Source organism: Syngnathus typhle, linkage group LG4 (genome assembly GCF_033458585.1).
Source record: "Syngnathus typhle isolate RoL2023-S1 ecotype Sweden linkage group LG4, RoL_Styp_1.0, whole genome shotgun sequence".
NCBI classification, from domain to species: domain Eukaryota; kingdom Metazoa; phylum Chordata; class Actinopteri; order Syngnathiformes; family Syngnathidae; genus Syngnathus; species Syngnathus typhle.
This window is the reverse complement of record NC_083741.1, coordinates 20,515,341-20,539,553: the sequence shown is the minus strand read 5'-3', so window position 1 is coordinate 20,539,553 and position 24,213 is coordinate 20,515,341. Positions and strand designations below refer to the sequence as shown.

At 40.5% G+C, this 24,213-nt stretch overlaps 1 protein-coding gene across 1 annotated transcript; it reads left to right on the top strand.

Moving 5' to 3' along the window:
• The first annotated feature begins 683 nt into the window (after positions 1-683).
• On the top strand, positions 684-17,618 carry LOC133153149 (collagen and calcium-binding EGF domain-containing protein 1-like). The gene is made up of 11 exons (XM_061277230.1): positions 684-1,027; positions 1,277-1,357; positions 12,824-12,876; positions 14,873-15,007; positions 15,320-15,457; positions 16,087-16,208; positions 16,289-16,406; positions 16,557-16,696; positions 16,777-16,812; positions 17,091-17,126; positions 17,235-17,618. The coding sequence occupies exons 1-11, from the start codon at positions 906-908 to the stop codon at positions 17,418-17,420; spliced, it is 1,167 nt and encodes a 388-aa protein (XP_061133214.1). The 5' UTR covers positions 684-905; the 3' UTR covers positions 17,421-17,618.
• Positions 17,619-24,213: the final 6,595 nt, after the last annotated feature.

The window sequence follows — 24,213 nt, the reverse complement described above, 5'->3', positions numbered from 1 at the left end:
GTTGTTGGCTCAGGTTACTCATTTGAGATGATGGATTTAGTAGGTAAGTGCGAAACAATGCAATGCGTCATCAGTACATTTTTTATTTGAAGATCATTTCTCCTGAATTTAATCGGACTACTTCCAGTAAATCATCCGCCCTTGCACAGATGTTAAAAAATAACTTGAGCACGTTCCTACGCTGATACGGTGGCCATGGTAGCTTTGTGTGATCGTGATATTATGTTTGTCGAGACGTTTGATCATTGTCTGGTTTATTTAGAATTGATCAGTGTCGATTGATTGACACGTCTATCTAACTTTGATTGACAGTTAAGTCCAAATGGAAAAAAAGAAATCTTTAAATCACCTAAAATCCTCAAAACAAACAAAAAAACATTCAATGAAAATTTTCCACCAAAAATGAGAGAGAAAAAAAAACAACCCCACCCAAAAATGCTGAGCACCAATTTATATTCATTTCATCTTTTTTGTGGCCAAAAGTAGAATAAAAATGAGGTTTGTGGAGGAATTGCTTTTGGGAAACCTTCAAAAGGCCCTAATTAAATTGACTCATTAATTTAATCGTTACCATATCGAAGGCCATTCAGGACTAGATCAGTGAATTAATGAGCCAATTGTCTTTTGTGAAGCATGTCTCTTCTTCTAGGGAGAGACAGGGGCGGGCTTGGGGGGCAGGGATGTAAAACCAAAAGGGGGGATTAGAGGCAGCCCAGTGGACTGCAAAGTCCTCCTTCTCCGCTTCAGTGCGTCGAGTCAGCGTGGACGGCACAGTGCAGGAGGGATTGCTGCTCACATGCGTGCGACACCCCCCTGCCGTCCTGCCAGAGGACCAAATAGTCTTCTTTTGGTATTTGGAGGCAGCATGTGAAGAAGTGAAGGAACTTCGGGGGGGGGCATCGTTCATGGACATGGGTCATATTGATGGTGCCACTCTACTAGCGTTTGGCGCCGCCATGTGTGCGGCGCTGCTTTGCGGCTCGGGTGTCAGCTCCATCAGGACCACACATGAGATGGACGCTTCAAGGTAGGTCCTTTCGAGACACTTGTCAAATCATGTCCATTGAAATGGAGAGAAGTGTAGATGGACTGATGGATGGATAGATATTTTTGCTTTCATCCTCATAAGGGCCATGAGGGGGTAATTCTGTTTCAGCCATTTTATTTTCAAATATAAACAGATGTAAAACATTAAAATATGTGTTTTTTAGGAATATTAATGGTGTTAATGGACAATACTTGGCACATGCTGACTGGAATCTTTTTATTTCCTCAGCGGCAAGTGTCCCGACAATAAAATTCTAACCGTGGAGTATCCTTGCGTCCAAGCTGGAGGGAAGAGCGGTACTTGCTTCAGGTAGGACGTTCCCCCCCCCCCAAAAAAAAAAAATCCTTAAAAGCATAGTGGCTTTGAAGAGGTCCATTTAAAAGACATGATGGCACTTCATGTATCTGCATTCCAGGATACATTTGACAGGATACATCATGCCCCCCCCCACCCCCAACTTCCCGTCCACTTAATATTTGACAACAGAGGATGCGATTCGTTATTTTTATTGCTCTCGTCTCACACGGGAAAAATCCAGAAGACTCCTCGTTTTGAGGGTATTATCCACCCACATGGCACATACAGTCATCTATCGAGGCATCAAAGTATCCTGGAATCCCCCAGTTGTGTGCAAACGACTCATTTTTGTTTTATAATGTAGTAGTTTATTTTCGTGAAAGCCCTTATGCGTCAAGATAATTTCATCTCCAATGACGCTACGAATAAAGCGATGATTGCTGTGACAGCTAATTAGTTTGAGCTGTTTGCTTAACATGTAGCTGTGCGGCAGTCCAAAATAGTTGTGTGCTAATGATTAAGGCCTTCTTTAGTTGAGTGAAAGGTTTTGTTAGCTGTGTAATAGCTGTTAGCCTAACCTACTAAAATACATCAATAATAAACAAAAAATGAAATGTAGTTAGCTGTTTGCTAACCATGTAGTTTTAGATGGTAGCTATTTGCTAACAATGTCGCTACTATATGCCTCTGCGCTAATTATTTAGCACCACAATACCCTTTATGTGAAAACATAAATAATGTACGAGTATTTGACGTTTAACAGCTTAGCTCATTTATATCTTTTCCCACATCGCCACAAGTTCCATTTCCTGCTTTGTGCTTGTCAACACACTTCTTTGCAGTGTAAAAATAGACAGAATTGAGAATTCAACGCAGATTTATGTCAGTGACGAGCACACGGAGCTTCCCACACGCCAGGGGAACACGTCAGTAAGTCCTTTTATTGTTTAGACAAGTTCCCCTTGAAGGAAAAACTGGCTGGCATGGAGTCAGGATGCTCTCACAGTCGCGGTCGGACTGCATCTTGTTTGCTTTCTTGGCTTGTTGAAAGACGTACGACTCCGCGGGAGGCAATTTTACATAAAGATGGATGTCATCTTGTCATTTTTCCCCCCTCTCTTGAATCCAATTGTTCTTTTTTTAAAAAGTAATAACTCACATCGGATGGATTTATGTGGGTTGATTGGGGGCCTTTTTTAACTGTCTGGAAGCAGGACGACACACCTGGCGGACTAATATAGTAGAAAAATAATGACCCGATAAATATTGAGCGGATTATTTCAACATGCAAGCTCATGATATTCAAATCAAAACTGGATTCATGACGACAAAGACATTCCGAAGCTGCAGGTGGCGCTGAAGTCATAACCATCAGGCCTTTTTAGCCAATTAGAGGCCAGAAAAATTCTGTGATTAAAAAAAGGCTTTTTTTTTTTTTTTTTGCTACCGTATTTTCCGGACTATAAGGCGCACCTAAAAACCTAGAATTTTCTCAAAAGCTGACAGTGCGTCTTATAGTCCGGTGCGCCTTATATATAGACCAAATTCCTAAATCGAAACTGGCCCGAAACATTGTGTCATGAAATCAATCATAAGTGGCCCGCTGAAGACTATGAATCTTGAATCTAAAAGTCTATGGGTCATTACTTTGTGATTATAAAGTAATTTGTTACGTCTGAAGTTGAAATAAAAAAAGATAAAATGGAGAATGATTTGATTTGGATTAAAATTCTGACATGATGCATTAATGGTGCGCCTTATACATAGTCCAGTGTGCCTTATATAAGGACAAAGTTTTAAAATGGGTCTTTCATTGAAGGTGCGCCTTATAGTCCGGTGTGCCTTATAGTCCGAAAACTACGGTACGCATGACTTATATAACCATAAGCAGTTTAGGAAGCCCTCATAGTGTAAACAAGGCCTTAGCTGCATTCTACTTAGCGCGTTAGGAAGTGCTAACACAACACACGTGTCAGTAGAACATACACAAAACAGTGGCGACATGTTTCGGGGTTGTGAGAGGGCCACTCATCACTTTCACGTAAGTTATTCTCAAGAACGTCTCCAGAGAGACAAAGCGAGTGTGGATTGATGCCGTTAAACTACACATGACTCGGACATGGCGTGTCCAATCATCGCTCGGAGCGCCGGATGTGTTTTTTTGTGTGATTGCCGTTGACGTGTTAAGCGTTTGGAAGCGGCGGGCCTGGCCGCTGTCCAAACAGCCGAGCTAATTATGCCACTTATGGCGCTTCAATTACCCTCGCTGCAAGCGCTCTTGACTCTGGATGATTATATGACACATTCTGTCATGTTATACGGCTGCCGTGCTGCTGGCGACCGCAGATTTTGACTAAAATTATTCAAATAATAATAATTCAACTTAAATACGTTGCTATTAGTAAAAATTTTTTTTTTGCCCTTGATATGTCAAGTGTAGATAAGAAGAAGGATGTTTTTGGAATGATATATCGAGAATATGTCAAGTATAAGTGTCATTTAAAACAAAAAAATATAAATTTGTATGGATTGACTTCACATTTTCATCCTTTAGAATTTTTCCTCGGCAATTAACTAAGAAAAAAAATGATTTCGGTTCTCAACTCGTAATTAAAATACAGGCGCCAAAGCACAAAATATAATTCGACTTTATTGTCGCTAGCACAATGCTCGGCGTCTCGTGATTTGGGACACCGAGCCGATAATAAAAATATATATACAAAGAGTGTATTAGCCGACGATAATCATAAGACGGACTATATTGCAATTTTGTTTTTCTACCTGCCGCCACCCACACTAAATGCCTCCATGACCCACTTTTGGCTCCCGCCCAAACAGTTAAGAATCACCGTTGTAAAACATTGTTTAAAACATTACGTATAGAGTAATTAAAGTTAAAGTGTCTCATAAAATGCTTTTATTTCAACAGATTTTTCGGGTGGCTGTTCTTTATAATACACTCGGCATTTGCACGAGAGAGAGTCATTCGAACCAGAGTGTGGACGCAAAGTGTGTTATAAATCTTTAACCTTTGTGTATTTTGTGTCCAATCTGATATCCCACTTACGGGAATCTGATTCTCGTGCTCTCAAAATGCCAAGCACTCTCGTTGTTTTGATGGCTTTTCTAAATCAAAAGCCAATGTTTTGGTCTCCAAGGAGTTTTGCCGCGTCATACCGAAGTGGAGCCCATTTACCGCCCTCTGACAAAATGATATCCCGCCTTCTACGGTTTTCTCAGCAACGAGGTCCAAAACTGATGTTTTAACATTCTCATTGTTGTGGTCGTTTCTCGCTCGTATTACTCGGTCTTGGCAGGAGGCCACGAGCGTGCATGTTGAGTCTGCCTCCAAATGTTTTGCATTGTCAATATGATGACGTTATTATTTTTTTTTTTTGTATGTGCGGCTAAATGCTCTCAGCTGTGTAAGGCTCTCTCACAATTGCGGGGAGAACCAGCGCCTTTGTTTTGAATGACGCCTCCTTAAAGTAGAGGCCACACAAATACAGTAATTGAAAACAGCGCGTAATGTTAAAATTTAACGTTCGAGGTGGTCGGACATCTTGTAGCTGAAGTGTGACAAAAGCACGCTGCTGTAACAATAAACAAACAAAAAAATGGGACGAAAAAGGACTAGCTCTCCTTGCGAGGGCATCATCGTACCTTAATTATTCCAACCCCCCTTGCGTCGCTTTAGCCTTAGCTTACCCATATAATTAATGTTGTTTGAAATTTAAAGTGGCCGAGCAAACAAGTCACTTTGGATGAGAAAAAGCAGATATTTCGGGTCTCTGAATGACCTTTAAAGAGGCTCCTCTGCTTCGGGACCTGGGCGACGCAGGGTTGACATTACACTTAAACCGCAACGGCTTCCTGTCTTGACTCATTAGGGCGCCCGTGCAGGGTTTCTCTCCCGTGAACATGGCCAGCAAGCGTTCCCATGCAAGTCAAGTCTGGATTGTGTCGTCGTACTTTTGATGCATTCACATCCACGTTCTTGTCGGAATGTCTGCCAGGAGTTTCCAGCCTGAATCCCTGAAGGAAAGATTCTGTGCGTCTCGGCGTATCCAAGTACTTACATGTGTCGTTTAAGATTTTTGATGAGCAGTCCGCAATTGTTAGGAACAAAATTGTTTTCATTTCCAAGAATAATGTTCTTTGTTCTCTGTGGCTCATTTTATACCATAAACCACAGGCTGATATTTCTCTAAACATGATATATTGTTCTCCAAATATGTCCACTTTCTCTCACATAAATGACCAAAAACAACCTCGCTTCGATCCTATCAGTTTTCTTTCCCTCAAGTAATGTGTCGAAATAAAACAGAATCCGGCCTGCCACAACTGACGGCAATTCTGATGGGACAACAACCATAGAAACCACAGGGAGGAAAAAAAAACAACCACCTCTGACAAAAACAGGCAAAGGGTTCTATTAGCATCTTTGTGCTTCTTCGCGTTATCTTGTCTTGTAATGGGAATTCAAGGAGTAAAAGTGACCGGAACAACAAATGTTGAAAACGACAGGGACAAGCTAGCAGGGCTAGCAGGCTACAAAACAATAGTAAATAATTGAGCGCACTTCAAGGAGACATTCTGATTAAATTCTCCGACAATGAAAAGATATTGTTACTTACCGTGTGACGTATACTAGCAAACGGTATGCATGCTAACACAAGCTAACCGTGTGCAAGCTAATCAACAGCCTTTGATTGTATAGGAATAATTGTTTGATGTCGAAAGAAAAAACCTAAAACAGCTGTGTGGCATAGATTGTGGTTGTTTACTACCATCCATCTTGTTTCTTATTGAAAGATCCCTACTGGTTTTAGCTAATGTGAAATCCAAAGAGGTCGAGGTAGCTTGAGAGTTTTTATTTTAGCTTTGAACTGATTTTTCTACATTGTTAATCACATGGATGACTTATTGTCATATTGCCTTTAAAACCTCCTTGGCAGAGGTGATAAATAGCAGAAAACCAAACTAAAGCAAACCAAAGAAGCTCTTATTGTCTGATATCCGTGTCGATGGTGGTCTTTTCTAAACATTTAGCTCATGACATACTTACCGCACAACCTATTATTGTTACCACTTGCTTACTCATTGTTTTGTGCGTAAAGTACCCTGGGAAAAACCGATGCGGACGATGAATGTTGTTATCATTGGCTCACTTTTAAAACTTTCGATTTGGACTTTATGTTTTCGTAACCCGTAGGAGGGCAGATTTTTTTTTATTTTGGTTAATGGCGGTCAAATGTTCCTTAGCCACTAGAACAAAGAATCCACCTGGAGCGTATCGCTAACTTCCTGTCCCCTCTTGCTCCGATTCATCCGGGCAGAAACACAAGCCAGACGCCCGTCTAGTAGCCGTGGCGTTCACGTCGGGTCAGGTGGGGTAAACGCTACGCTTCACAAGTGTCACGCTAGCGCTAACCAGATGAGGTCATCCGAGGTTGGCGGTCAGGCGTAAATCTCGTCCTTTGGGATGAAGTGTGGAAGGCCTTGGTGGCAAAGTATACATGCCCTCTTGACTCCCGTTCCCATCGGTAACGGCAAGGGAAAACAGTCGCTCAAAGACTTCCGATAACGGAAACTACGGCAAATCTGCCACGCAATTAAAGCAGGATCATTCATTTCACGCATCTCCATTTTATGGCATAACACTTGGCTTTCACTTCCACTCTGGCTTTAAAAAGCCGCTAACTGCGCTCATAAACGAACACGTCAGTGTTCATTCACGACTAGTAGTTGTAATGAGCATAAAGTCTGCTGGGGGAAGAAAAATGGCGTGGCTCTAACACGGCAGATTAGATTGAAAACAAACATAGCTAATGAGTTGTCCAGCTAAGTAAACAGTGTTGGGGGCAAGACAGGCTAACAAGATATTTGAAGGGTAAACAGAAAGGATAGAGAGACACGAAGACGAGTAAGAGAAAGAAAGGAAGGGAAGTAAAAAGGAAGCAAGTCGAAACTCTGGGGAGGTGAAGTTGTAAATTTCTGGAGCGGAAAGCCAAGGAAAGTCAAATTAAATATTGACAGCATGAGAGAGCGTTCGAGAGAATTGTTGTGTCAGGCTGTTTGTTGATGGGACAGGCCAACCTCACCGGCGAGTATCTTTTTTTCATCTGGATGAAGAAATGCCGCAGGCTTCCAGAGGACTTTCATTTTTGTATTCCCAAAATGCACACGTCACCTATTTTGTCTGTATCCGCTCTTTCGTAGTGAGCCGTCTGTTCAGCCCGGGGTTATAAAAAAATTTGGATTTTTCATTACACTTTTTATTTCGTTTAGACTTTTGCTTTTAAAATTCAGTTTGTTTTAAGTGGGTTTGTTGTTTTTTTGTTATTTTATTTTTTTTTAAACGCTTTGTTATTGTTTTTATCAGTTTTAACGTTACTTTTATTTTTTCGTATTTGGCATAGTTATGTCGTGAAAGATTTAAAAATAAATAAATATGGTCGCTCTATATATTGTGTAGTCAAGTGAACGGCATTTTCCTAAACAAACTTTTTTTTCTGTACGGACGTACAATAATACTGACGTAAATACCGAACAAGCTCATAAATGAAATGAATCGACAAAGACGAAAACAAAAGACATTTTGTTATAATTATAACGACGCTTCAGTTAGTCATTGTTTTGCGAGTTGGGCTTCCTGTCTTTAATGGAAGCCTAATTGTCTCGGTAGGACCTGAGGAGTGTGACCCCCCCAACAACACACACACACAAAAACTCCAGTCATCTTTTTCTGATTAGCGTGCACCTGAACAGCCCTCTGGAAAACCACCTCAGCTGCTTTTTATGATTTATTTTTTTTCATACAATGTGGTCTTCATTAACTGTGTTCAGGCTGGTAGTGTGTATGATCACCACAACAAATGAGAAGGCCAACAATACACACACACACATTCCCACGTAAGCACGCTTGACTGTCAAGGTACGAAATCAACACGGCGATTCCCAGCGGACATCGTGTGAGTGTGTGTGTGTGTGTCATCGTAAGACACTCGAAGGGTCACCGATGCCAAATTCTTGCGGTGACACGGAGCCCTCGGTGGGGTCGAGGGCACATTCCAAATGCTCATCATCTTTGAGGAAGTCACACTGACTTATTCTCAAGTCTTCTCGCTCCGACTTTGCTTTTATGAGGACCTATTTATCGAAATGTGCGCCAATCCACTAACTGAACACCCAATAAATTGTGGCATCGACCACTGACGATATTTTATCTTCATGGGGGTTGTTCTGCTCGCCTTGCTGCAACACCCTAACTCCTGAGGGGTGGGGTGAGCAGTGACTTCAAAACAGGCCAACTTCCGAGACACAAGAACATTTGAACGCCATTGACGTTTAAAAGACACCTGGGATCCGGTTTAAGGAAGATGGGAATGTGATGGTGACGAGCTGAGGCGTAACATGGGAAGTAAAGCAGGTCAAACGTGTTTGGCGGCGGAAGCCCATCCGGACCTCCTGCTTGGCTCGCTCAAGTCAAAGCTTCCTCTGTGAGGTGAAGCTCTGATGGCTCCCCGGAGGCCGGCGTCCTGCTAGCGCGCTCCGGGCAAATAAACAGCCGAGAACCTGGAGGCCTCGGAGGAGGTCTTGGCGTGTCACGCCTTCGCAAGAATCGAGCACATGCGCGTCGATTGTAATTAGGAAGCAACACCAAAAGAGCTTGTAACGTGCCGCTCTGGGAAACGCCTTCGTAAAACATGTTGGCTGGCTTTCATGTCTAAATAATCATAATTGGAAAATAACACAAATACAAATCAGATGTTCAGTTTAATCATTCAATTACCAAATTATTCCTGATGAAACACATGTGGTAACATATTTGTGAAAATGTACACAAATTCAGCGATACACCAAATTAGTATATAAAGTATGTTGAAAATTAAATCAAAAACTAAATGAACAACATTTTTAAAATATAATGCAATAAAAAAAAGAGCAGTGTGTAGATTTGTGATGTGAAAACAAAAAAATTTGATATAACAAACTGAATATGTAAAAACAAAAAAAATCCTCAAAATATACTAAATACAATATAGAAGAAAAATAATCTCTTGTGGCAGCATAATTATAATATTAAAATATATTATTTTAATATTATTTATGTCTTATATTTTTTCTTTTTTATTTCAATTTTTAAACTACCATGTATGGATTTAACAGAGTCGTTCGTCTTTGGAAGAAACATGCAGAAACGAACAAATATTTGGGAAACGAATAGCGAGGCGAGAGTAAATCCAAAGGAAACAAATCCTCCCTGGCGAAGGTACAGATACAAATATCTTAAAAACTTGTCCCAAGAGATGAAGAAAAAAAATATCAACCTATAGTCTATCAAACATACATATTCTAATATCGGAATTACAACATCTGACAGACCAATCCATCTTTATAACGGAATCTGTAAGGCTTGTTGAGCTAACACACAAATTTTCCACACTCCAGATGACTAATTTCCTTCATCCCAACCAGCATCTGGACTTTATTGTACACAAAACCCACGACCGCACACACAAATTGTCAACACAACTTTAAGAACATGTAAATATTGCACCAATATTTCATCAATTAGCTTTCACCGATGCCAGTAATTGGGCGATAATGCACGATTTGCCCACATGTGCTGATGTCAACAAAACATTGACATCAACGAGGATTTTGCACTCAAGGGCCACTTTATTAGGTACACGTGGGGCAGTTCTGTTAAGACACCTGGGAACGGTTTGGAAGTGAGAACAAAATGTGACGTCTCCTCTAATAAAGATTTTTAAGGAGAGCATGTCGCTCAATCTGCTACTCGCTGTTGTTTTTTACACTCGGGGGTGAGACAGGTTATCTTTCGAATAAACGAGACGTTACGTGGCTCAAACAAATCGGACGGGAGTGCGACAGGAAAGATTTGAAATCGTTCAGCAAACAAGCAGGACAAATCCTTCTCGGTGATGGATGGCGGAGGGAGGGGGGGGGCGGCGTTTGTGAGTGAGTGTCTACAGGCTAAACTGACCTTTCAGGCGGGGTGTTGGATGGGAAGGCTCTTGAACATCTCATCTTTAACCTTTAACGCCGTCATCATTCGTTCAAAGACTCATACGACCACCGGTGTCAAACGCGAGGCGAGAGGGCCAGATACGGCCCACCGCATCATTTTATGCGGCCCGCAAAGACAACCATCGACTTCCTGTGTCAATACTAAAATTATCTTCACTGTTAAAGAAAAATACCGATATTTTGTTACCATTCATCTTTTTACCGGCTTCTGAAGGAAACTATGACCACGACACGGCCCGCGATAAAAATTTGGTTGACACTCCTGGTATAGAATATCTTACATACATCTCATGCAAAAAAAAAATACGTACGGAAACATCAGTCCGTAAGACCAACTGGAAGTCCTTAAGACCAGATGGTAGACCAATGTTCAAGGCGGTTGACAACGTCGAGATTCAGCGTTGACAGTTCCGACTCGACCGTAACCCGAAGCAGGCATTAGCACTCCATTAAGCAATCTTTTCAAATAAGCACCAACGAGAGAAAGAACGTCAGGATTCCGTGCTATAAAGACCGGAAATCCCGCATGGGATAAGAGTCTGGAGCATATTCTAGGAATGATACCAGAAGAAAAATCCTAAGAAGTTCTCCACAAAACATGGACACACACACCGGTCGGTGAGTGTGTTGTGGGGGCCTGTTTCCTGTCTCTCTGACATACTTTCACACAGCAAAACAAAAACACACGGGTCAGTTCTCCTGCTGCCCTCATCTGCTCGTCCAGACACCACCACTTCCTCTGTGCTCTCTACCAGGAGCACCCGTGGGACACGTTGATGCCGAATGGCTGGCTGACAGGCACCGCGTAGAAACTTTGCAGTTCATCATTCAATATGTCCCTTTTGAGGTGTTCTGAATTATCCCCCCCCCCCCCCCCCTAAAATGTTTTTATTTTAGGATCTCGATAGTTCCTGACTTGGCCTCACGGCATATCTTCTACATATCTTGTAGAAATGAGGTCATTCATAATAGAGAGCGCTTTCGGCCTGATTTAACATCAGAATCACACCGATTGGAATCTTCACGTCACCTAACCTCGCTTTAATCCGAGCGGCGTAAAAGGTATGAGTTTCTCCCGCGGGGACTGGGCTCGCATCTGCGAGTCATTACCTTCACTGACTGATTTGTCGACGGACTCAATGAAGTAGTGACAATTTTCATCTTAACTTTCACCCACCTGTCTCCACCTCGGTTCGGGATTGAAGCGGCAGAATCATCTGGATCTCATCAGTTCGGGCTTGTCTCGGCGGTTTATGGGTGATTATTCACTCTGGTGCGTGTGTGTGTTTGGTTGGTGATTTAAAATGATGCTGCATGGAGGCTGCGGATGAATAAAACGCTAATTCGCACACTTTTCTTACGCGTTTCCTTCCCCTCTTGTGTGATATTTGTTGTGCGGTCACGACATTTGAGTCATTTCCTCTTGTGCTGGGCCACATATGTGACAAATGCCCTAAATCACTTTTAGGGTGTACACAAGGAAGGAATTAAAAACGACGCTCGAAGGATGATATTTTTAGAAGCATGATCAGTGGGGGACATGAATTACATTTACAAAAAAAAATAGTTATAAGGGTTATGCTAGGTGATTTTTTTTTCAAGACTTACCAATGGAGGCCCTCAGCCTTTCGTGTCTTGCGTAGGTATTCCTCATTGCCCTCCAAATTCACCTCCACACTTTCTCATTAATTCCGATAGTTCCATTTGCAAGGTTTTGTTTGCTCCAGTTCTTTCTCCAGTTGTTTTGCAAGACGCTAGTCAGTTTTAGTTACACCACTAAAAACAAAATGGCGCCCGTGAATTAAATATAACCAGACTAACGAGACAACAAAGAACACCTGGGCGAGGTACACGTTCAGGGAGCTGATTGGTAGATGCGAGGAACATGTGATGAGAACACGTGGATACAAAATAAAATACCTCAATAAATAAATTGCCACATTCCAAATTTTATTTTTTATTAATAGGAAAGAAAAATAGATTGTAAATAAAGTTATGGCAATAAAAATCACAATACAATGGGGTTTTCCTTTTTTTCTTATTTTTAAAAATTGCTATTTTTTTCTACTTTCAAAATATGTTGCCATATAAATGTTGTCTCCATTTAGTTTAGTCATAATCTTACAATATTAATATTCAAACCTTTTTTCTTCTCAGGAGGAAATGCTGTGAATATAAAAAAAATACCCCAATGAATAAATTGCCACATTCCCAATGGGTTTTTTTATTAATAGGAAACAAAAATAAATTGTAAATATAGTTATGGCAATAAAAATCACAATACAATGGGGTTTTCCTTTTTTTCTTATTTTTAAAAACTGCAATTTTTTTTCTACTTTCAAAAAATGTTGCCATATGTTGTCGTCTTTTAGCTTCGTCATAATCTTACAATATTAATTTTCAAACCTTTTTTCTCCTCAGGAGGAAATGCTGTGAGGGCTTCAGGTTTGTGATGGGCAGGTGCTTACCTGAAAGTAGGTCAAACACACTTTTTTGAACACACACATTTAACGTCTATGCTTTCGTCGCCTGGATAGCTGTGAAACATCCTGTGCTAAAACAAGATCTGCAGACCACATTGGTTTGGGTGGCGTTACAAAAAATTTTTTGTCGCTTTCGAATAATCACGTAAGCCACATAAGCTCACTTCTGGCATTAACAACAAAGCGGCCAATGCGGTTGAACTCCCATTTGTGCTTCATATGGAATACATCAGTATGAATTTGGCTGATGTTTCTCTTCAATCATATCTTCTATGCATTCTAATTTGCTTTTTTAAAATATGAATTCAGCAGCAAACACCAGCCATTTTTATTCTTTTTAAGCGGCTGCCATTTTGTCAATTGCTGCTGATTGAAAATGACATCACAGGTGTCGACTCACGGCTCACCTGTTCTCTGAATTTGGGAATGTGATGGTCACAAGATTCAACAAGTTGAATCCAAATATCAATGTTTAGATGAGTTTTATTTAATTCGAAACAATTGTTTTGACTTGACTTCCTTTTTAAGCAAGAAATGACTACCGTTTTTTTCCGTGTATAGTGCGCCCCCATGTATAGTACGCACCCCTAAAAATGGCATGCTGATGCTGGAAAAAAGCTTGTACCCATGTATAATACGCACCCAATTTTTATGAATTTTTTTAAAAAAAAAATTTAATTTTTTTTTTTTTAAGTCCCAATGATCGTCACACACGCAGGGAGGCAATGGGTCCCATTTTTATAGTCTTTGGTATGGTCTTAACTAGGCTGGATGTAATTTTTTTTGTTGCCGTTGATTTCTCTGACTGCCCGTAAACGCACCACCGCGCTCCGTGCGCATGGAGCGTGTTTGAAGTGAACAGCAGAGAAGAAAGGAACAAGGCAAAGTGTTGTGAAATAAAATATTACCTGTAATACGGATTTAGGTATACTGAACTCTCGCTCTTTATATAGCTGACGTGTCTTGCTCATCCGTTCTGCGCATCTGTAATGGCGGCCTCCGTATGATATCCGGTTTGCGTGTGTGCGAGAGCGAGAGAGAGCGAGAGAGAGAGCGCGCGAGAGAACGCTCAACCGTAGCGCGCCGCCGACCGAGCCGTCAGACAGAGCCGTCGCTGAAATTTAGAAGATATTTTTAAAGTCCTGATGTACTTTCTAAAATTTAAGTGGACCTCAGTGCGCACTGCGCAGGGAGCTTAATTTGGTGCGGTCGCGCAACCGCAGCGCGCCGGGCGCTCACTGTCGCATTGCTTAAAGAGCGCCTTTGTGTTTTAGGATGAACAGCAGAGACCAAAGGAACAAGGCAAAGTGTTGTGAAATAAAATATTACCTGTAATACGCATTTTGTTATTTGCTGATTGAAACTGCTAATTAAACTGTGAATTGAAACTAATAGGAAGAAAACAACTCTCGCTCTTTATATAGCTGACGTGTCTTGCGCATCCGTTCTGTGCATTTTATTTCACAACACGTTGCCTTTCTTCTCTGCTGTTCACTTCAAACACGCTCCATGCGACCGCAATGCTCTCGTATCAGACGCTTGCTCGATCACCTGCTCGTTTGCTGTCCCGTGCGCGCACGAAGCGCGGTGGTGCGTTTACGGGCAGTCGGAGAAATCAACGCCAACAAAAAAAATTACATCCAGCCTAGTTAAGACCATACCAAAGACTATAAAAATGGGACCCATTGCCTCCCTGCGTGTGTGACGATCATTGGGACTTAAAAAAAAAAAAAAAAATTAAAAAAAAAAAAATTTTTTTTTTTTTTTTTTGTACCCATGTATAATGCGCACCCCGGATTTTAGGACAATAAATTAGTAAAATTTTGCGCACTATACACGGAAAAAAACGGTAACGGAATTGAGTGACAAGTCAAAGGTCAGAAGTCACTCTTGTCTGGACGTTCCGGACTTTCAGAATCCTTCGCTAGTTGTTGTTCCGTGCCTAATTTTTTGACAGCCCCCTCCATGTATTTTTATTTCTGCGCAGGCGTGGACGTGTGTGCCGAGTCGCCGTGCGAGCAACAGTGCACAGACAATTTCGGACGGGTGGTGTGTACATGCTATCGAGGTTATCGTTTCGATCGGGAGAGACACCGCAACCACCAATCTCCTTATTGTCTTGGTCAGTATCATCAAGCATCTGTTTGATGTCAGAGGCTGGAAGACATATATACCGTAATTTTCAGACTATAAGTCGCTCCTGAGTACAAGTCGCCGCCCCACCCAAACTATGAAAAAAAACGCGACTTATAGTCCGAAAATTACGGTACATACATATTAGGGCTGTCACAAATTAATCTTTTTGGAATTGATTATTCATTCATCAATTAATCGGAAAAAAAATATATATTATTCTGTTCTATTTATTTATTTATTTCAACCAATTAGTGGTTCCAATTAAATGTTGCATCTTTTTTTCCCCCCTTTGGTGCAGACATAGACGAATGCAAGGAGTCTGGCGGCAACGTGTGCGAGCATGAGTGCGTCAACACGGGTGGCAGCTACTTGTGTCGATGCCAAAGTGGATACCTTCTGGCTCCCGACCAACATTCATGCATCGCCGTGCACAACTGTAAGAAAACTGAAATCGCTTTGTCATAATGAAACATGTGGTGTCAATTTAGCCTTTTTTAGTTGCGTGCCCGCTAAATATCCACATTGCCTGTATTTGAGTATCAAATTGGCTTAAATAGCATAAATTAAATAAAACATACAAGAAGACTTCAATCATGGCAGGTGCACCTGCACGTGAAACATATTTTATGCTATGAAAATTTAAAAGGCTATTCCATGTGCAGTATAGACATGTAGTCATACTGTATATTTATATCCAGTCCATATGGAGCAGTTTATTATTTGGATGTTGTAACTCCAAAAGATGAAGCGGAGCAATAAATCCAAGCAGTGTGCGCGGCTTGCCAAAGCCGCAACAACAATGTATCATATATTTTGAGGGGGAGCAGACACCGCAAATCATTGCGTATTGCTCATTTGTGTCGGATTTAAAGCAACCGTGAATTTGTTTTAAGTTAGAGTAAATATTTGAAATTATAATATATAATAAAATGTGATCTACTGTGTATATATATGAGCTTTGATATACTAATAAAAATCATTATGAGTATTAGGATTGCATTTTCCGAATTATTAGATAAAGTAGAAAAATTCAATTGTTCTATTTTGTCTTTTTCTGATTTTCAGTGAGTTCATCAGGAAAGTCAGACACGCTAATGAGCGCGGGCACCTGCTCCTTTACCTGCCAGGACTTCATGACCATGAAAAGCAGTCTGCTGCAAATAAAACTGAGGCTGGCCAGTCCGCAGGTAGCCTTGCCAGAGATCTCATGCAGCTTGTGGTTTATAGTTGGAGTGTAGTGGATTTAAAATTCTTGATGTGATTGAAGGCTTCTGATCTGCTGGCCAACCGCAGCGACAAACCTTCCCATAGGAGGTCGGGAAAAAATCCTGACAGATTGTGCCGTCCTGGTCTACCTGGACCTCCAGGACCTCCTGGAGTCCCAGGTGATGCTTAATACGTAACTAATATAGCCCGCCTAACGTCCCAACCTATTTTTTTTAATTTTCCTGCCGATTCCACATCCTTCCTTACTTAGATATATTCCGACCAAACCAAGCATCAACTTATTATTTACCAAGCTACCTTCTCCACAGGTCACCCAGGGGGTCCAGGAGCTAGAGGAGACTCAGGCGAGGGAGGCCCCCCAGGTCCTCGGGGCCCCCGGGGGGACATTGGACCCATCGGTCCAGAGCCTGATCTGAGACACATCAAAAGAGGTCGCAGAGGACCAGTGGTAAATAAATAAACAAGAACCAAATGCAAAACAGGACTGGATTGTATTTAGAGTATAATCGTGTTTTATCCTCTATGCAGGGACCACCCGGGGCCCCCGGAAGAGATGGTTTAAAGGTCAGTTCAATATCTTTATAGCACATACTATAGTATTTTGTGTACTGTATATAAAAACTATTCCCTCATGTTTATGTTGAATATGTTCATAAGATGCTCTGCTGCCCTCTGGTGGCCAAACTGGCAATTACAAAAATGTCTTACAGGAGCTAAAAATGAACCAATGACTGAATCTCTTTAGTCTCAAATATACTATTTGTATTATATACGTATGTACAAATACATGTTAAGTGATTTTAGTTGTTAACAATATCACATATATTTTTTTTCATTTTCAGGGTGATAGAGGAGCCGATGGTCCCAGTGGTCCCCCTGTAAGTTGATAAATTTAATGGAACAAATGCAAAACTTTTATATATATAAATGAATATCTATTTGTATAAATAAATGTATATAAATATACAATGCAATTTGTCTGTCAGGGCCCCCCTGGCTCCTTTGACTTCCTACTGCTGATGATGGCCGACATTCGCAACGATATCATCGAGCTTCAGGAGAAAGTGTTTGGAGAGAGAAGGGGCATCTCGTTGGACTCTTATCCCTCTGTCGGGGAGCCCGATTTCACCGAGTGGGGGTCCGGCCAAGGGGACCTCATGTTCAGTACCTGAACTTATTGGAATGCTGCTGGTGACATTATCAGAAAAAATGAGAATTCTTGAAGGACATAATGGACTTGAAAGGACAAGCCTTATTGCTAGCGTTCTCTCCTATTGCTGCAGGTTAGCATGCAAGCACAGATTCTCGCCTGGAATTTGAATTCTTTATTGTCAGTGTGCACTGAGTGGGAATAAAGTCATATTCTCTGAGTCATATTTCTTCTATTAAAAAAAAACAACGTCATAACGAATATAATGAGAATCAGGTCTGTTTCAAGAAAAAACTTTTTGGCAGGAAATGTTTGATTGAAATGCCTTCATATAATAATTAAACACACACATGCAAATCTTCACACGCTGTTGAACCCTAGCGTGGTTAGGCGTCATTATGAGAAGCGTAGGTAGCAGAGGTCAGAGGTAAAAACAGCTCGGGGGGGGGGATAATTGCAGAGTGAAGAGGGGTCTTGCCTGGACTCGCTTCACCACCTCTCAAAACACACACATGCACACACGCAAACCCACACATACACTATCTGTCTGATGTGTGCATACGCGTGTGTGTGTGTTATACATTTATTGACACACACAAGCTTTTGTTTAAAGTGTCTCGCTTGACAGGCGTCTCCTAACCGGTTGCCGGGGCAACCGACAGCCGGGGCCTCAAAACAACAGGAAACAATTCGCTCACTAAGTAATAAGTAAGAAAACGTGTCATGTGCCAGAAAGAACACATGAGATGAGCTCACTTCTGACGGGCTCTTGTCATGCGATTGGAGGCCCGCCCCTTGGCCTGCGGGAGGCGCCAGAGGGGAGATCAACAGAAGAAGAGCCTGAACAAGCAAGAACAAATATGTGTTCCATTAGACATATTATATTTTATTATGTTATATTCATTTAAATAAATACATATATATATATACCGTAATCTTCGGACTATAAGTCGCACCGGAGTATAAATCGCACTAGCCATAAAATGCCCAAAAACGTGAAAAAAAAAACATATATAAGTCGCTCCGGAGTATAAGTCACATTTTGGGGGGCAATTTATTCGACAAAATCCAACATATAGTATATATATATATATATATATATATATATATATATATATATATATATATATATATATATATATATATATATATATATATATATATATATATATATATATATATATATATATATATATATATATATATATATATATATATATATATATATATGATGTCATACATCAACTATGCTGCATTGGGAGGTCAAATGTAGGTCATGGTGAGTCAGTGACACATAAAATGTGACAGTTGGCACAGAGGAACATTTGAGTAAGGTGACATCAAATAATACTGTCGGTTACTGTTTAATTGTGATTCCAGGGATGGCTTAATAACATCATGTCTATCATCGCCTGGCTATTCGGCACACACACACAAGTTTCAGTATCTAACACGCACACACACTCTTCTGCACGAAACACCTGACAGGTGCAGGCGTGGTCTGCCGGCGAGACACGCTATCTTGACACGCTAAGTCATTCTTGAAATGCAGTGACCCGCCCCAGGCGCAATGTTGAGCTGCAGCCCACTTCCCTGTGTGTGTGACTGAAAAGAAAAAGAAAAGGAAAGAAATAACAATCTAAGATTAAAGTCATAATATTGTCAGAGAAAAAAAGTTTGGATGAACTTTCATGTAATGGAGAAAAAAAGTTTTGTATTTCCAAGGAAAGAAATTTAGTATATCTAAGAAAAATTCCAGTGTATATTAAAGTCCTATCATGAGAAAAAGAAACTTGAGGAAACATTTGTATGTTTTTGTGGGGAAATCTCTAAATGTCTGAAAATTGTCAAATGTTTTTGAAACACAAAAGCCATATTATTGCAATTTTTTCATTTATTTTTTTTAAAATTACAGTTGTAGCATTACAAGTCAAGAAAAAAAGTCGCGTACATTTTTTGATTAAATCGATTAAATTAATTAATTTCAAAATGCAAAAAACGTCAGAACATAACAGAAAAAAACTGAGCATTACGCAAAAAAACATGGGTAAAAAATGTAATATGGAGAAATTTAAGTCATAATATTACAATAATAAGATATTTGTCTAGTTTAATGGCAAAGAATTAAACTGATTATTGAATATGTTGCATATTTGAGAAAAGAATGACTTATATTTTAGATATTGAGATATTGATATATTTTAGATATTGGATTACTAAGTTTGAAAAAAAAGATTTGGGTTTTACAGCTTTTTTTGAACCATATAAAGCATAACAAACTGCAAAATGTGACAAAATATCCCTGTCCGTGGCTAATGCATGCTACGACTTTCACGCAACTACGACGTAACGAACTTAGCATGTTGCTTTCATGTGAAGACGGCATCCAAAATGCCCCACTTCTGCTTTTTGTTTACCATACAAACAAAGCCATGCGTGACGACTTGTGCTTCTCTTCACGGGAATGTTCGAGCATGACAGGCATTGTTATGGAAGACTTGTACAGCTCAATCTCGGAGAGGGCGGATTAATAGCAACACTGTGTAAACTCCCCAAGCCCGAGGCGCTCGGGCTGCAAACACCTCGGCTTCCTGCACCATTTACGAGCGCTTCGCATGCACGCGGACCATGCTTGGAGAAAACCGGACGGTTAAGTCTGCGACGTCCCCAACGCCTCCGACCTTCTGACCTGTTCCGTGGCACGCCATTAACGAAGTTCGCGCAAAGGGCCCTCATGGTTACCGTTGCAAGTGTAGCGCGAGGTCTGGTTAGCAGGCTAGCCCAAGTTTTGCTATACCTGTAAATCTATATTTATGTTAATATTTGATTGTGGCGCTCTGAGGAACCAAAACTCCTTTTTATGCCGTATCGTAGTCATAGTTTCCTTCGGAGGGCCATCATGACCATCAACCCAAATAAATGTATGAACATCTCATATTATTTACAATATAAGCTACACAACAAACTGATGACTAAAAAGTTTTGAAATCAGAGACTAGTAAGAACTGTTCACATTTTTAAAAAGATGAATGGTAATAAAAATGGATAGAAACATTTCTACTTTTTAAAAGTGTCTTTACGGGCTAAATATAGTCACACTGCGTACCAATTTTCCCCGGCGGGCCATGGTTTGACACCCCCGTAGCCCTGTTAGCTGTATGCTAATGAATTAGCCAAATGATATTTGACAGAAGAATTCTGTTAGCTGTGTTAGCCACTGATAGCTTATCTCGCTAGTTTGTTCTTAAGCACATAGCTAAGCTGTGTGATCATGTCTACTGTCCGTTTGCCAAATATTTCGACCTCCCAGAAGATTTAAAAGCCAGAATTCCGAGTTGCAGCTAAATACTCAGCGATATCATATCCACCGCTTGCGTGGGTACAGACGTCTTTTCGTGTCAATCCATAATAAAAGGAATGTTCTACCGATGAATATGATGATGCGCGTTATTACATTCCCCTGCAAAACAAATACAAGTTGTAACAATTCCCATGGAAAGCCGCAGAGTACTTCGAGTTGACGTTCGGGAGCCAAACCACAGTGGCCATGGCACGCAAAGCAACACGCAACCACTGAATTACTAAATCACACAAGTCTTTTTTTTTTTAACAATTTCCTTATGAAAAGGAGCTTATTTCATCATAACCATAGAATTATATACAATATTACAATTCCTACTATGGAAATTTTAATATGCACATTTTGGTTGTTGTTTTTTTAAAATTGTTAATGATTTCACAGAATTTGGAGGAGAAAACGAACTGGATCCATTTTTTTCAATAAATTTGTTATGTATAAAATGCGGAATAACTGGAGCACGCTTGATGTAAATCTGCTTTGGTCAAAGGCCATCACATGAGGTTGCCGTGTTTGAAGCGCTTATCTAAGCAATCATAAGTACATTCTGTTCCAGTGTTTGGATTCATTTTTTACAGCATCTGTGCTGTGCTTTTGTCTTATTAGCGCTGTGAATATTTAACATCACCTTCGGGGCACAGGTTGTTTTTTTTTCATATTAAAGAAAACATCTTGTACTGACTTGTCTGCGTAATCAGACAATTAACTGGATCTGTTGTGGTGAATTTGTTCCAGATTAACCCCGACACAAAGTACATCTGAGGGAATACGGAATTCACCTTGATGTTCGTACGGTGTTAGAACATCAACAATAACTTCAAAAAGAATGTAAGGTACACTGCAAAGTTGCGATGAAAGGAGAGTGACCTCACAAAAACAAAATACAATCAAACGTTAGCACTTTAATTGGTTTAAAGGATAATCTATGGAAACGTAGACCTGCTAATGTAGAATAAAACATTTTTGACTGTAGTAGGTTTGAACGTACTCGCAAATACGTTCGAACATACTTTTAGCTAAATGCTACAAACGTAGCATTTTTCCCCTGATGCGTACTCACGAGTACGTTCGAATGTACTGGCAAAAATGTTCGAATGTGTTTGAAAACACATTCGTACGATCATTGAATTTGCGGGGCAGTTTTGTTCAAGCCCCGTCAAATCTGCCTAGCAACGGGTACCCATGCAAACTTGTGACCAGGAAAAGGCCCCGTAAGTGTGACATTAAGCATGATTTTTACTTCTACTTGTGTATGACCTCCTGGTCCATCTCGTCTGCCGAGTTGTCGCGTGCGTATGTTTGCGTGCGTGAAAAAAAACAGCAAGTCGTAACTTTCATGCCGTGAGCGTGCCGTCTTTTAAGTGCTGGTATGTGTGCGTGCGAGCCTTCTACCAGGTGTGTGCAGCGCCTTTTCGTGCAGGGCGGGGAAGCCAACAGGAAACTTTTACGCCCATAGAAAAAGTCTTTCACGTACACTTGAAAGGACTTTGGCAGGGTGGGAATTCGCTCATTTTATCTCGTCACTTTCATCCCGCTGTAAAGGGTCACGCAACTTGTTAAACGGGCTCCAATAAAGAACTTCCCCTTCTGAAGTCATAATGGTTATTTGTAAAAGGACACGCCATGTTTATAAATCTTAATGTTGTGTTTGGCGGTGTGAAAAAGAACTAACTGTAAAACTTCTATTGGACCTGGAAAGTGATTATTTTGCTAATTAGCAAAAAAACCTCACGAAATACGTTGCCCAAAATAATGGAATAAATAAATACATAATAAATAATAAAAAGAAATAATAAAAATAGTAATAATAAATAAATAATAAATAAAATACTAAGTTAATTTTGCTACTACTGTACTTGCTGTCTTCACTAATAAAATTTGAATAAAATTACTTAGTGGTTAGCACATCTGCCTCAGTCAAGAGGTTCTGTGTTTGAATTTTGGCTCTGGAGTTCGACAGGTACTCTGGTCTATTCCCGCATACCACAAACAAATTGTCTTAATGCTTTTTTTGTCCAGGCAGTTTTTAGCCACCAGTTTAGGGTCTACAACTTGCCCCAAATCATCAGACTGGCTCCAGCTCACCTGCCATGAGAACACACTCTATGGAAAATAGATGGATGGATGCTCATTGTGTATCAGTAATGAGTTTACAGTAGCGTGCTGCTGATACGATGAGTCAGTATCCAAACTTCCATCAAACAAAAGTTTTGTGCCCGCCGCCACCGCGTCTCCCGAGGCTTAGTCATGTTTTGGCGCAGACATTGTACAATGCTGACTGCTCTTTAATTATACCTGGAATGCTCAGATGGCTTCGGATCAAATCCAGAAGCAATGGTGGCAGTCACACTAGTGATTAAGCGAAGGAATGCTACAATAAATTAACTAACCAGTTATTTTACCATAAAAAAAAATAATTTTCAAGGTATTTAGATCATATTGATGACTAAAACTGCTTCTGTCTGTACTCCGCTGGGTCAAGTTGTAGGGGGCCACATGAGGCCCACATACCATACTTTGCTCACACCTGGGACAGAATCTAACTGTTTGTATTGAAGGTTGGCTCACGTCCCTAAAAGGGGGCCCGACTATAATAACACCTTGCAGGAATCAGAGTTTATATAAGGCTGGTGACGCCCATTGGCATCCAGCACACACGCTTGTTTACACCTGCACTAGATCACACAAAACACACACACACAGTGAGTATTGCGACACACAGGGCATGTGCGTGAGCCGATTCTTCTTCTACACTTGTTTTCATGCCAATACGAGTACGAGTTTTCACTCTGAGTATTCAGCTCAAATACCTATGAATATAAACTTTAATCTAACTTCAGACTTTACTTTTTGACGCTGTCACCATTGTGTCGAGGTGGCGCCAACTACTGGCAAGGAGGATTTGGTCCGACTTTTTTTGTGCTGAACTTGGCGTGCCGTCTAAAACAGCGGCCGCCCGATTGTTGTGATAGGAAAAAAATGGCGAGCGATACGTCCCTTTGCTCTTTCTGTACACAGGCCCGGCGACCCTTGGCTCTGACAGAGCAAACACAGTCTGCACGCAATGCACAATCATTAACCCCCCGAGATCCTCTATTCAAGAGAGGGATCACTGGAGGGAGGGGGGGTCACACAAAAGGATGAACCTCTTTGACTTGGAAAGCTCCTCCTCGCTGCTGTTGTGTCAACGTGATCCTCACGAGGGAAAAGAGGAAACATTTTTAAAATATTAATTTATATTTTATAAGGATTTAATTGTTTTATTGTATTACTGTTTTTATAATAATAACCTAAAAAAAGTAATTTAAACAAATGGACAAAAGATGACTCTGAATTTTCCAAATAGAAAATGAATAAAAATATGCAATAAACATTTTTTCAATCCAAATAAAAATGTTGTAATTCACACAAATATTGACAAAATAATACAAAAAAAATACCGGTAAATAAAAGAATA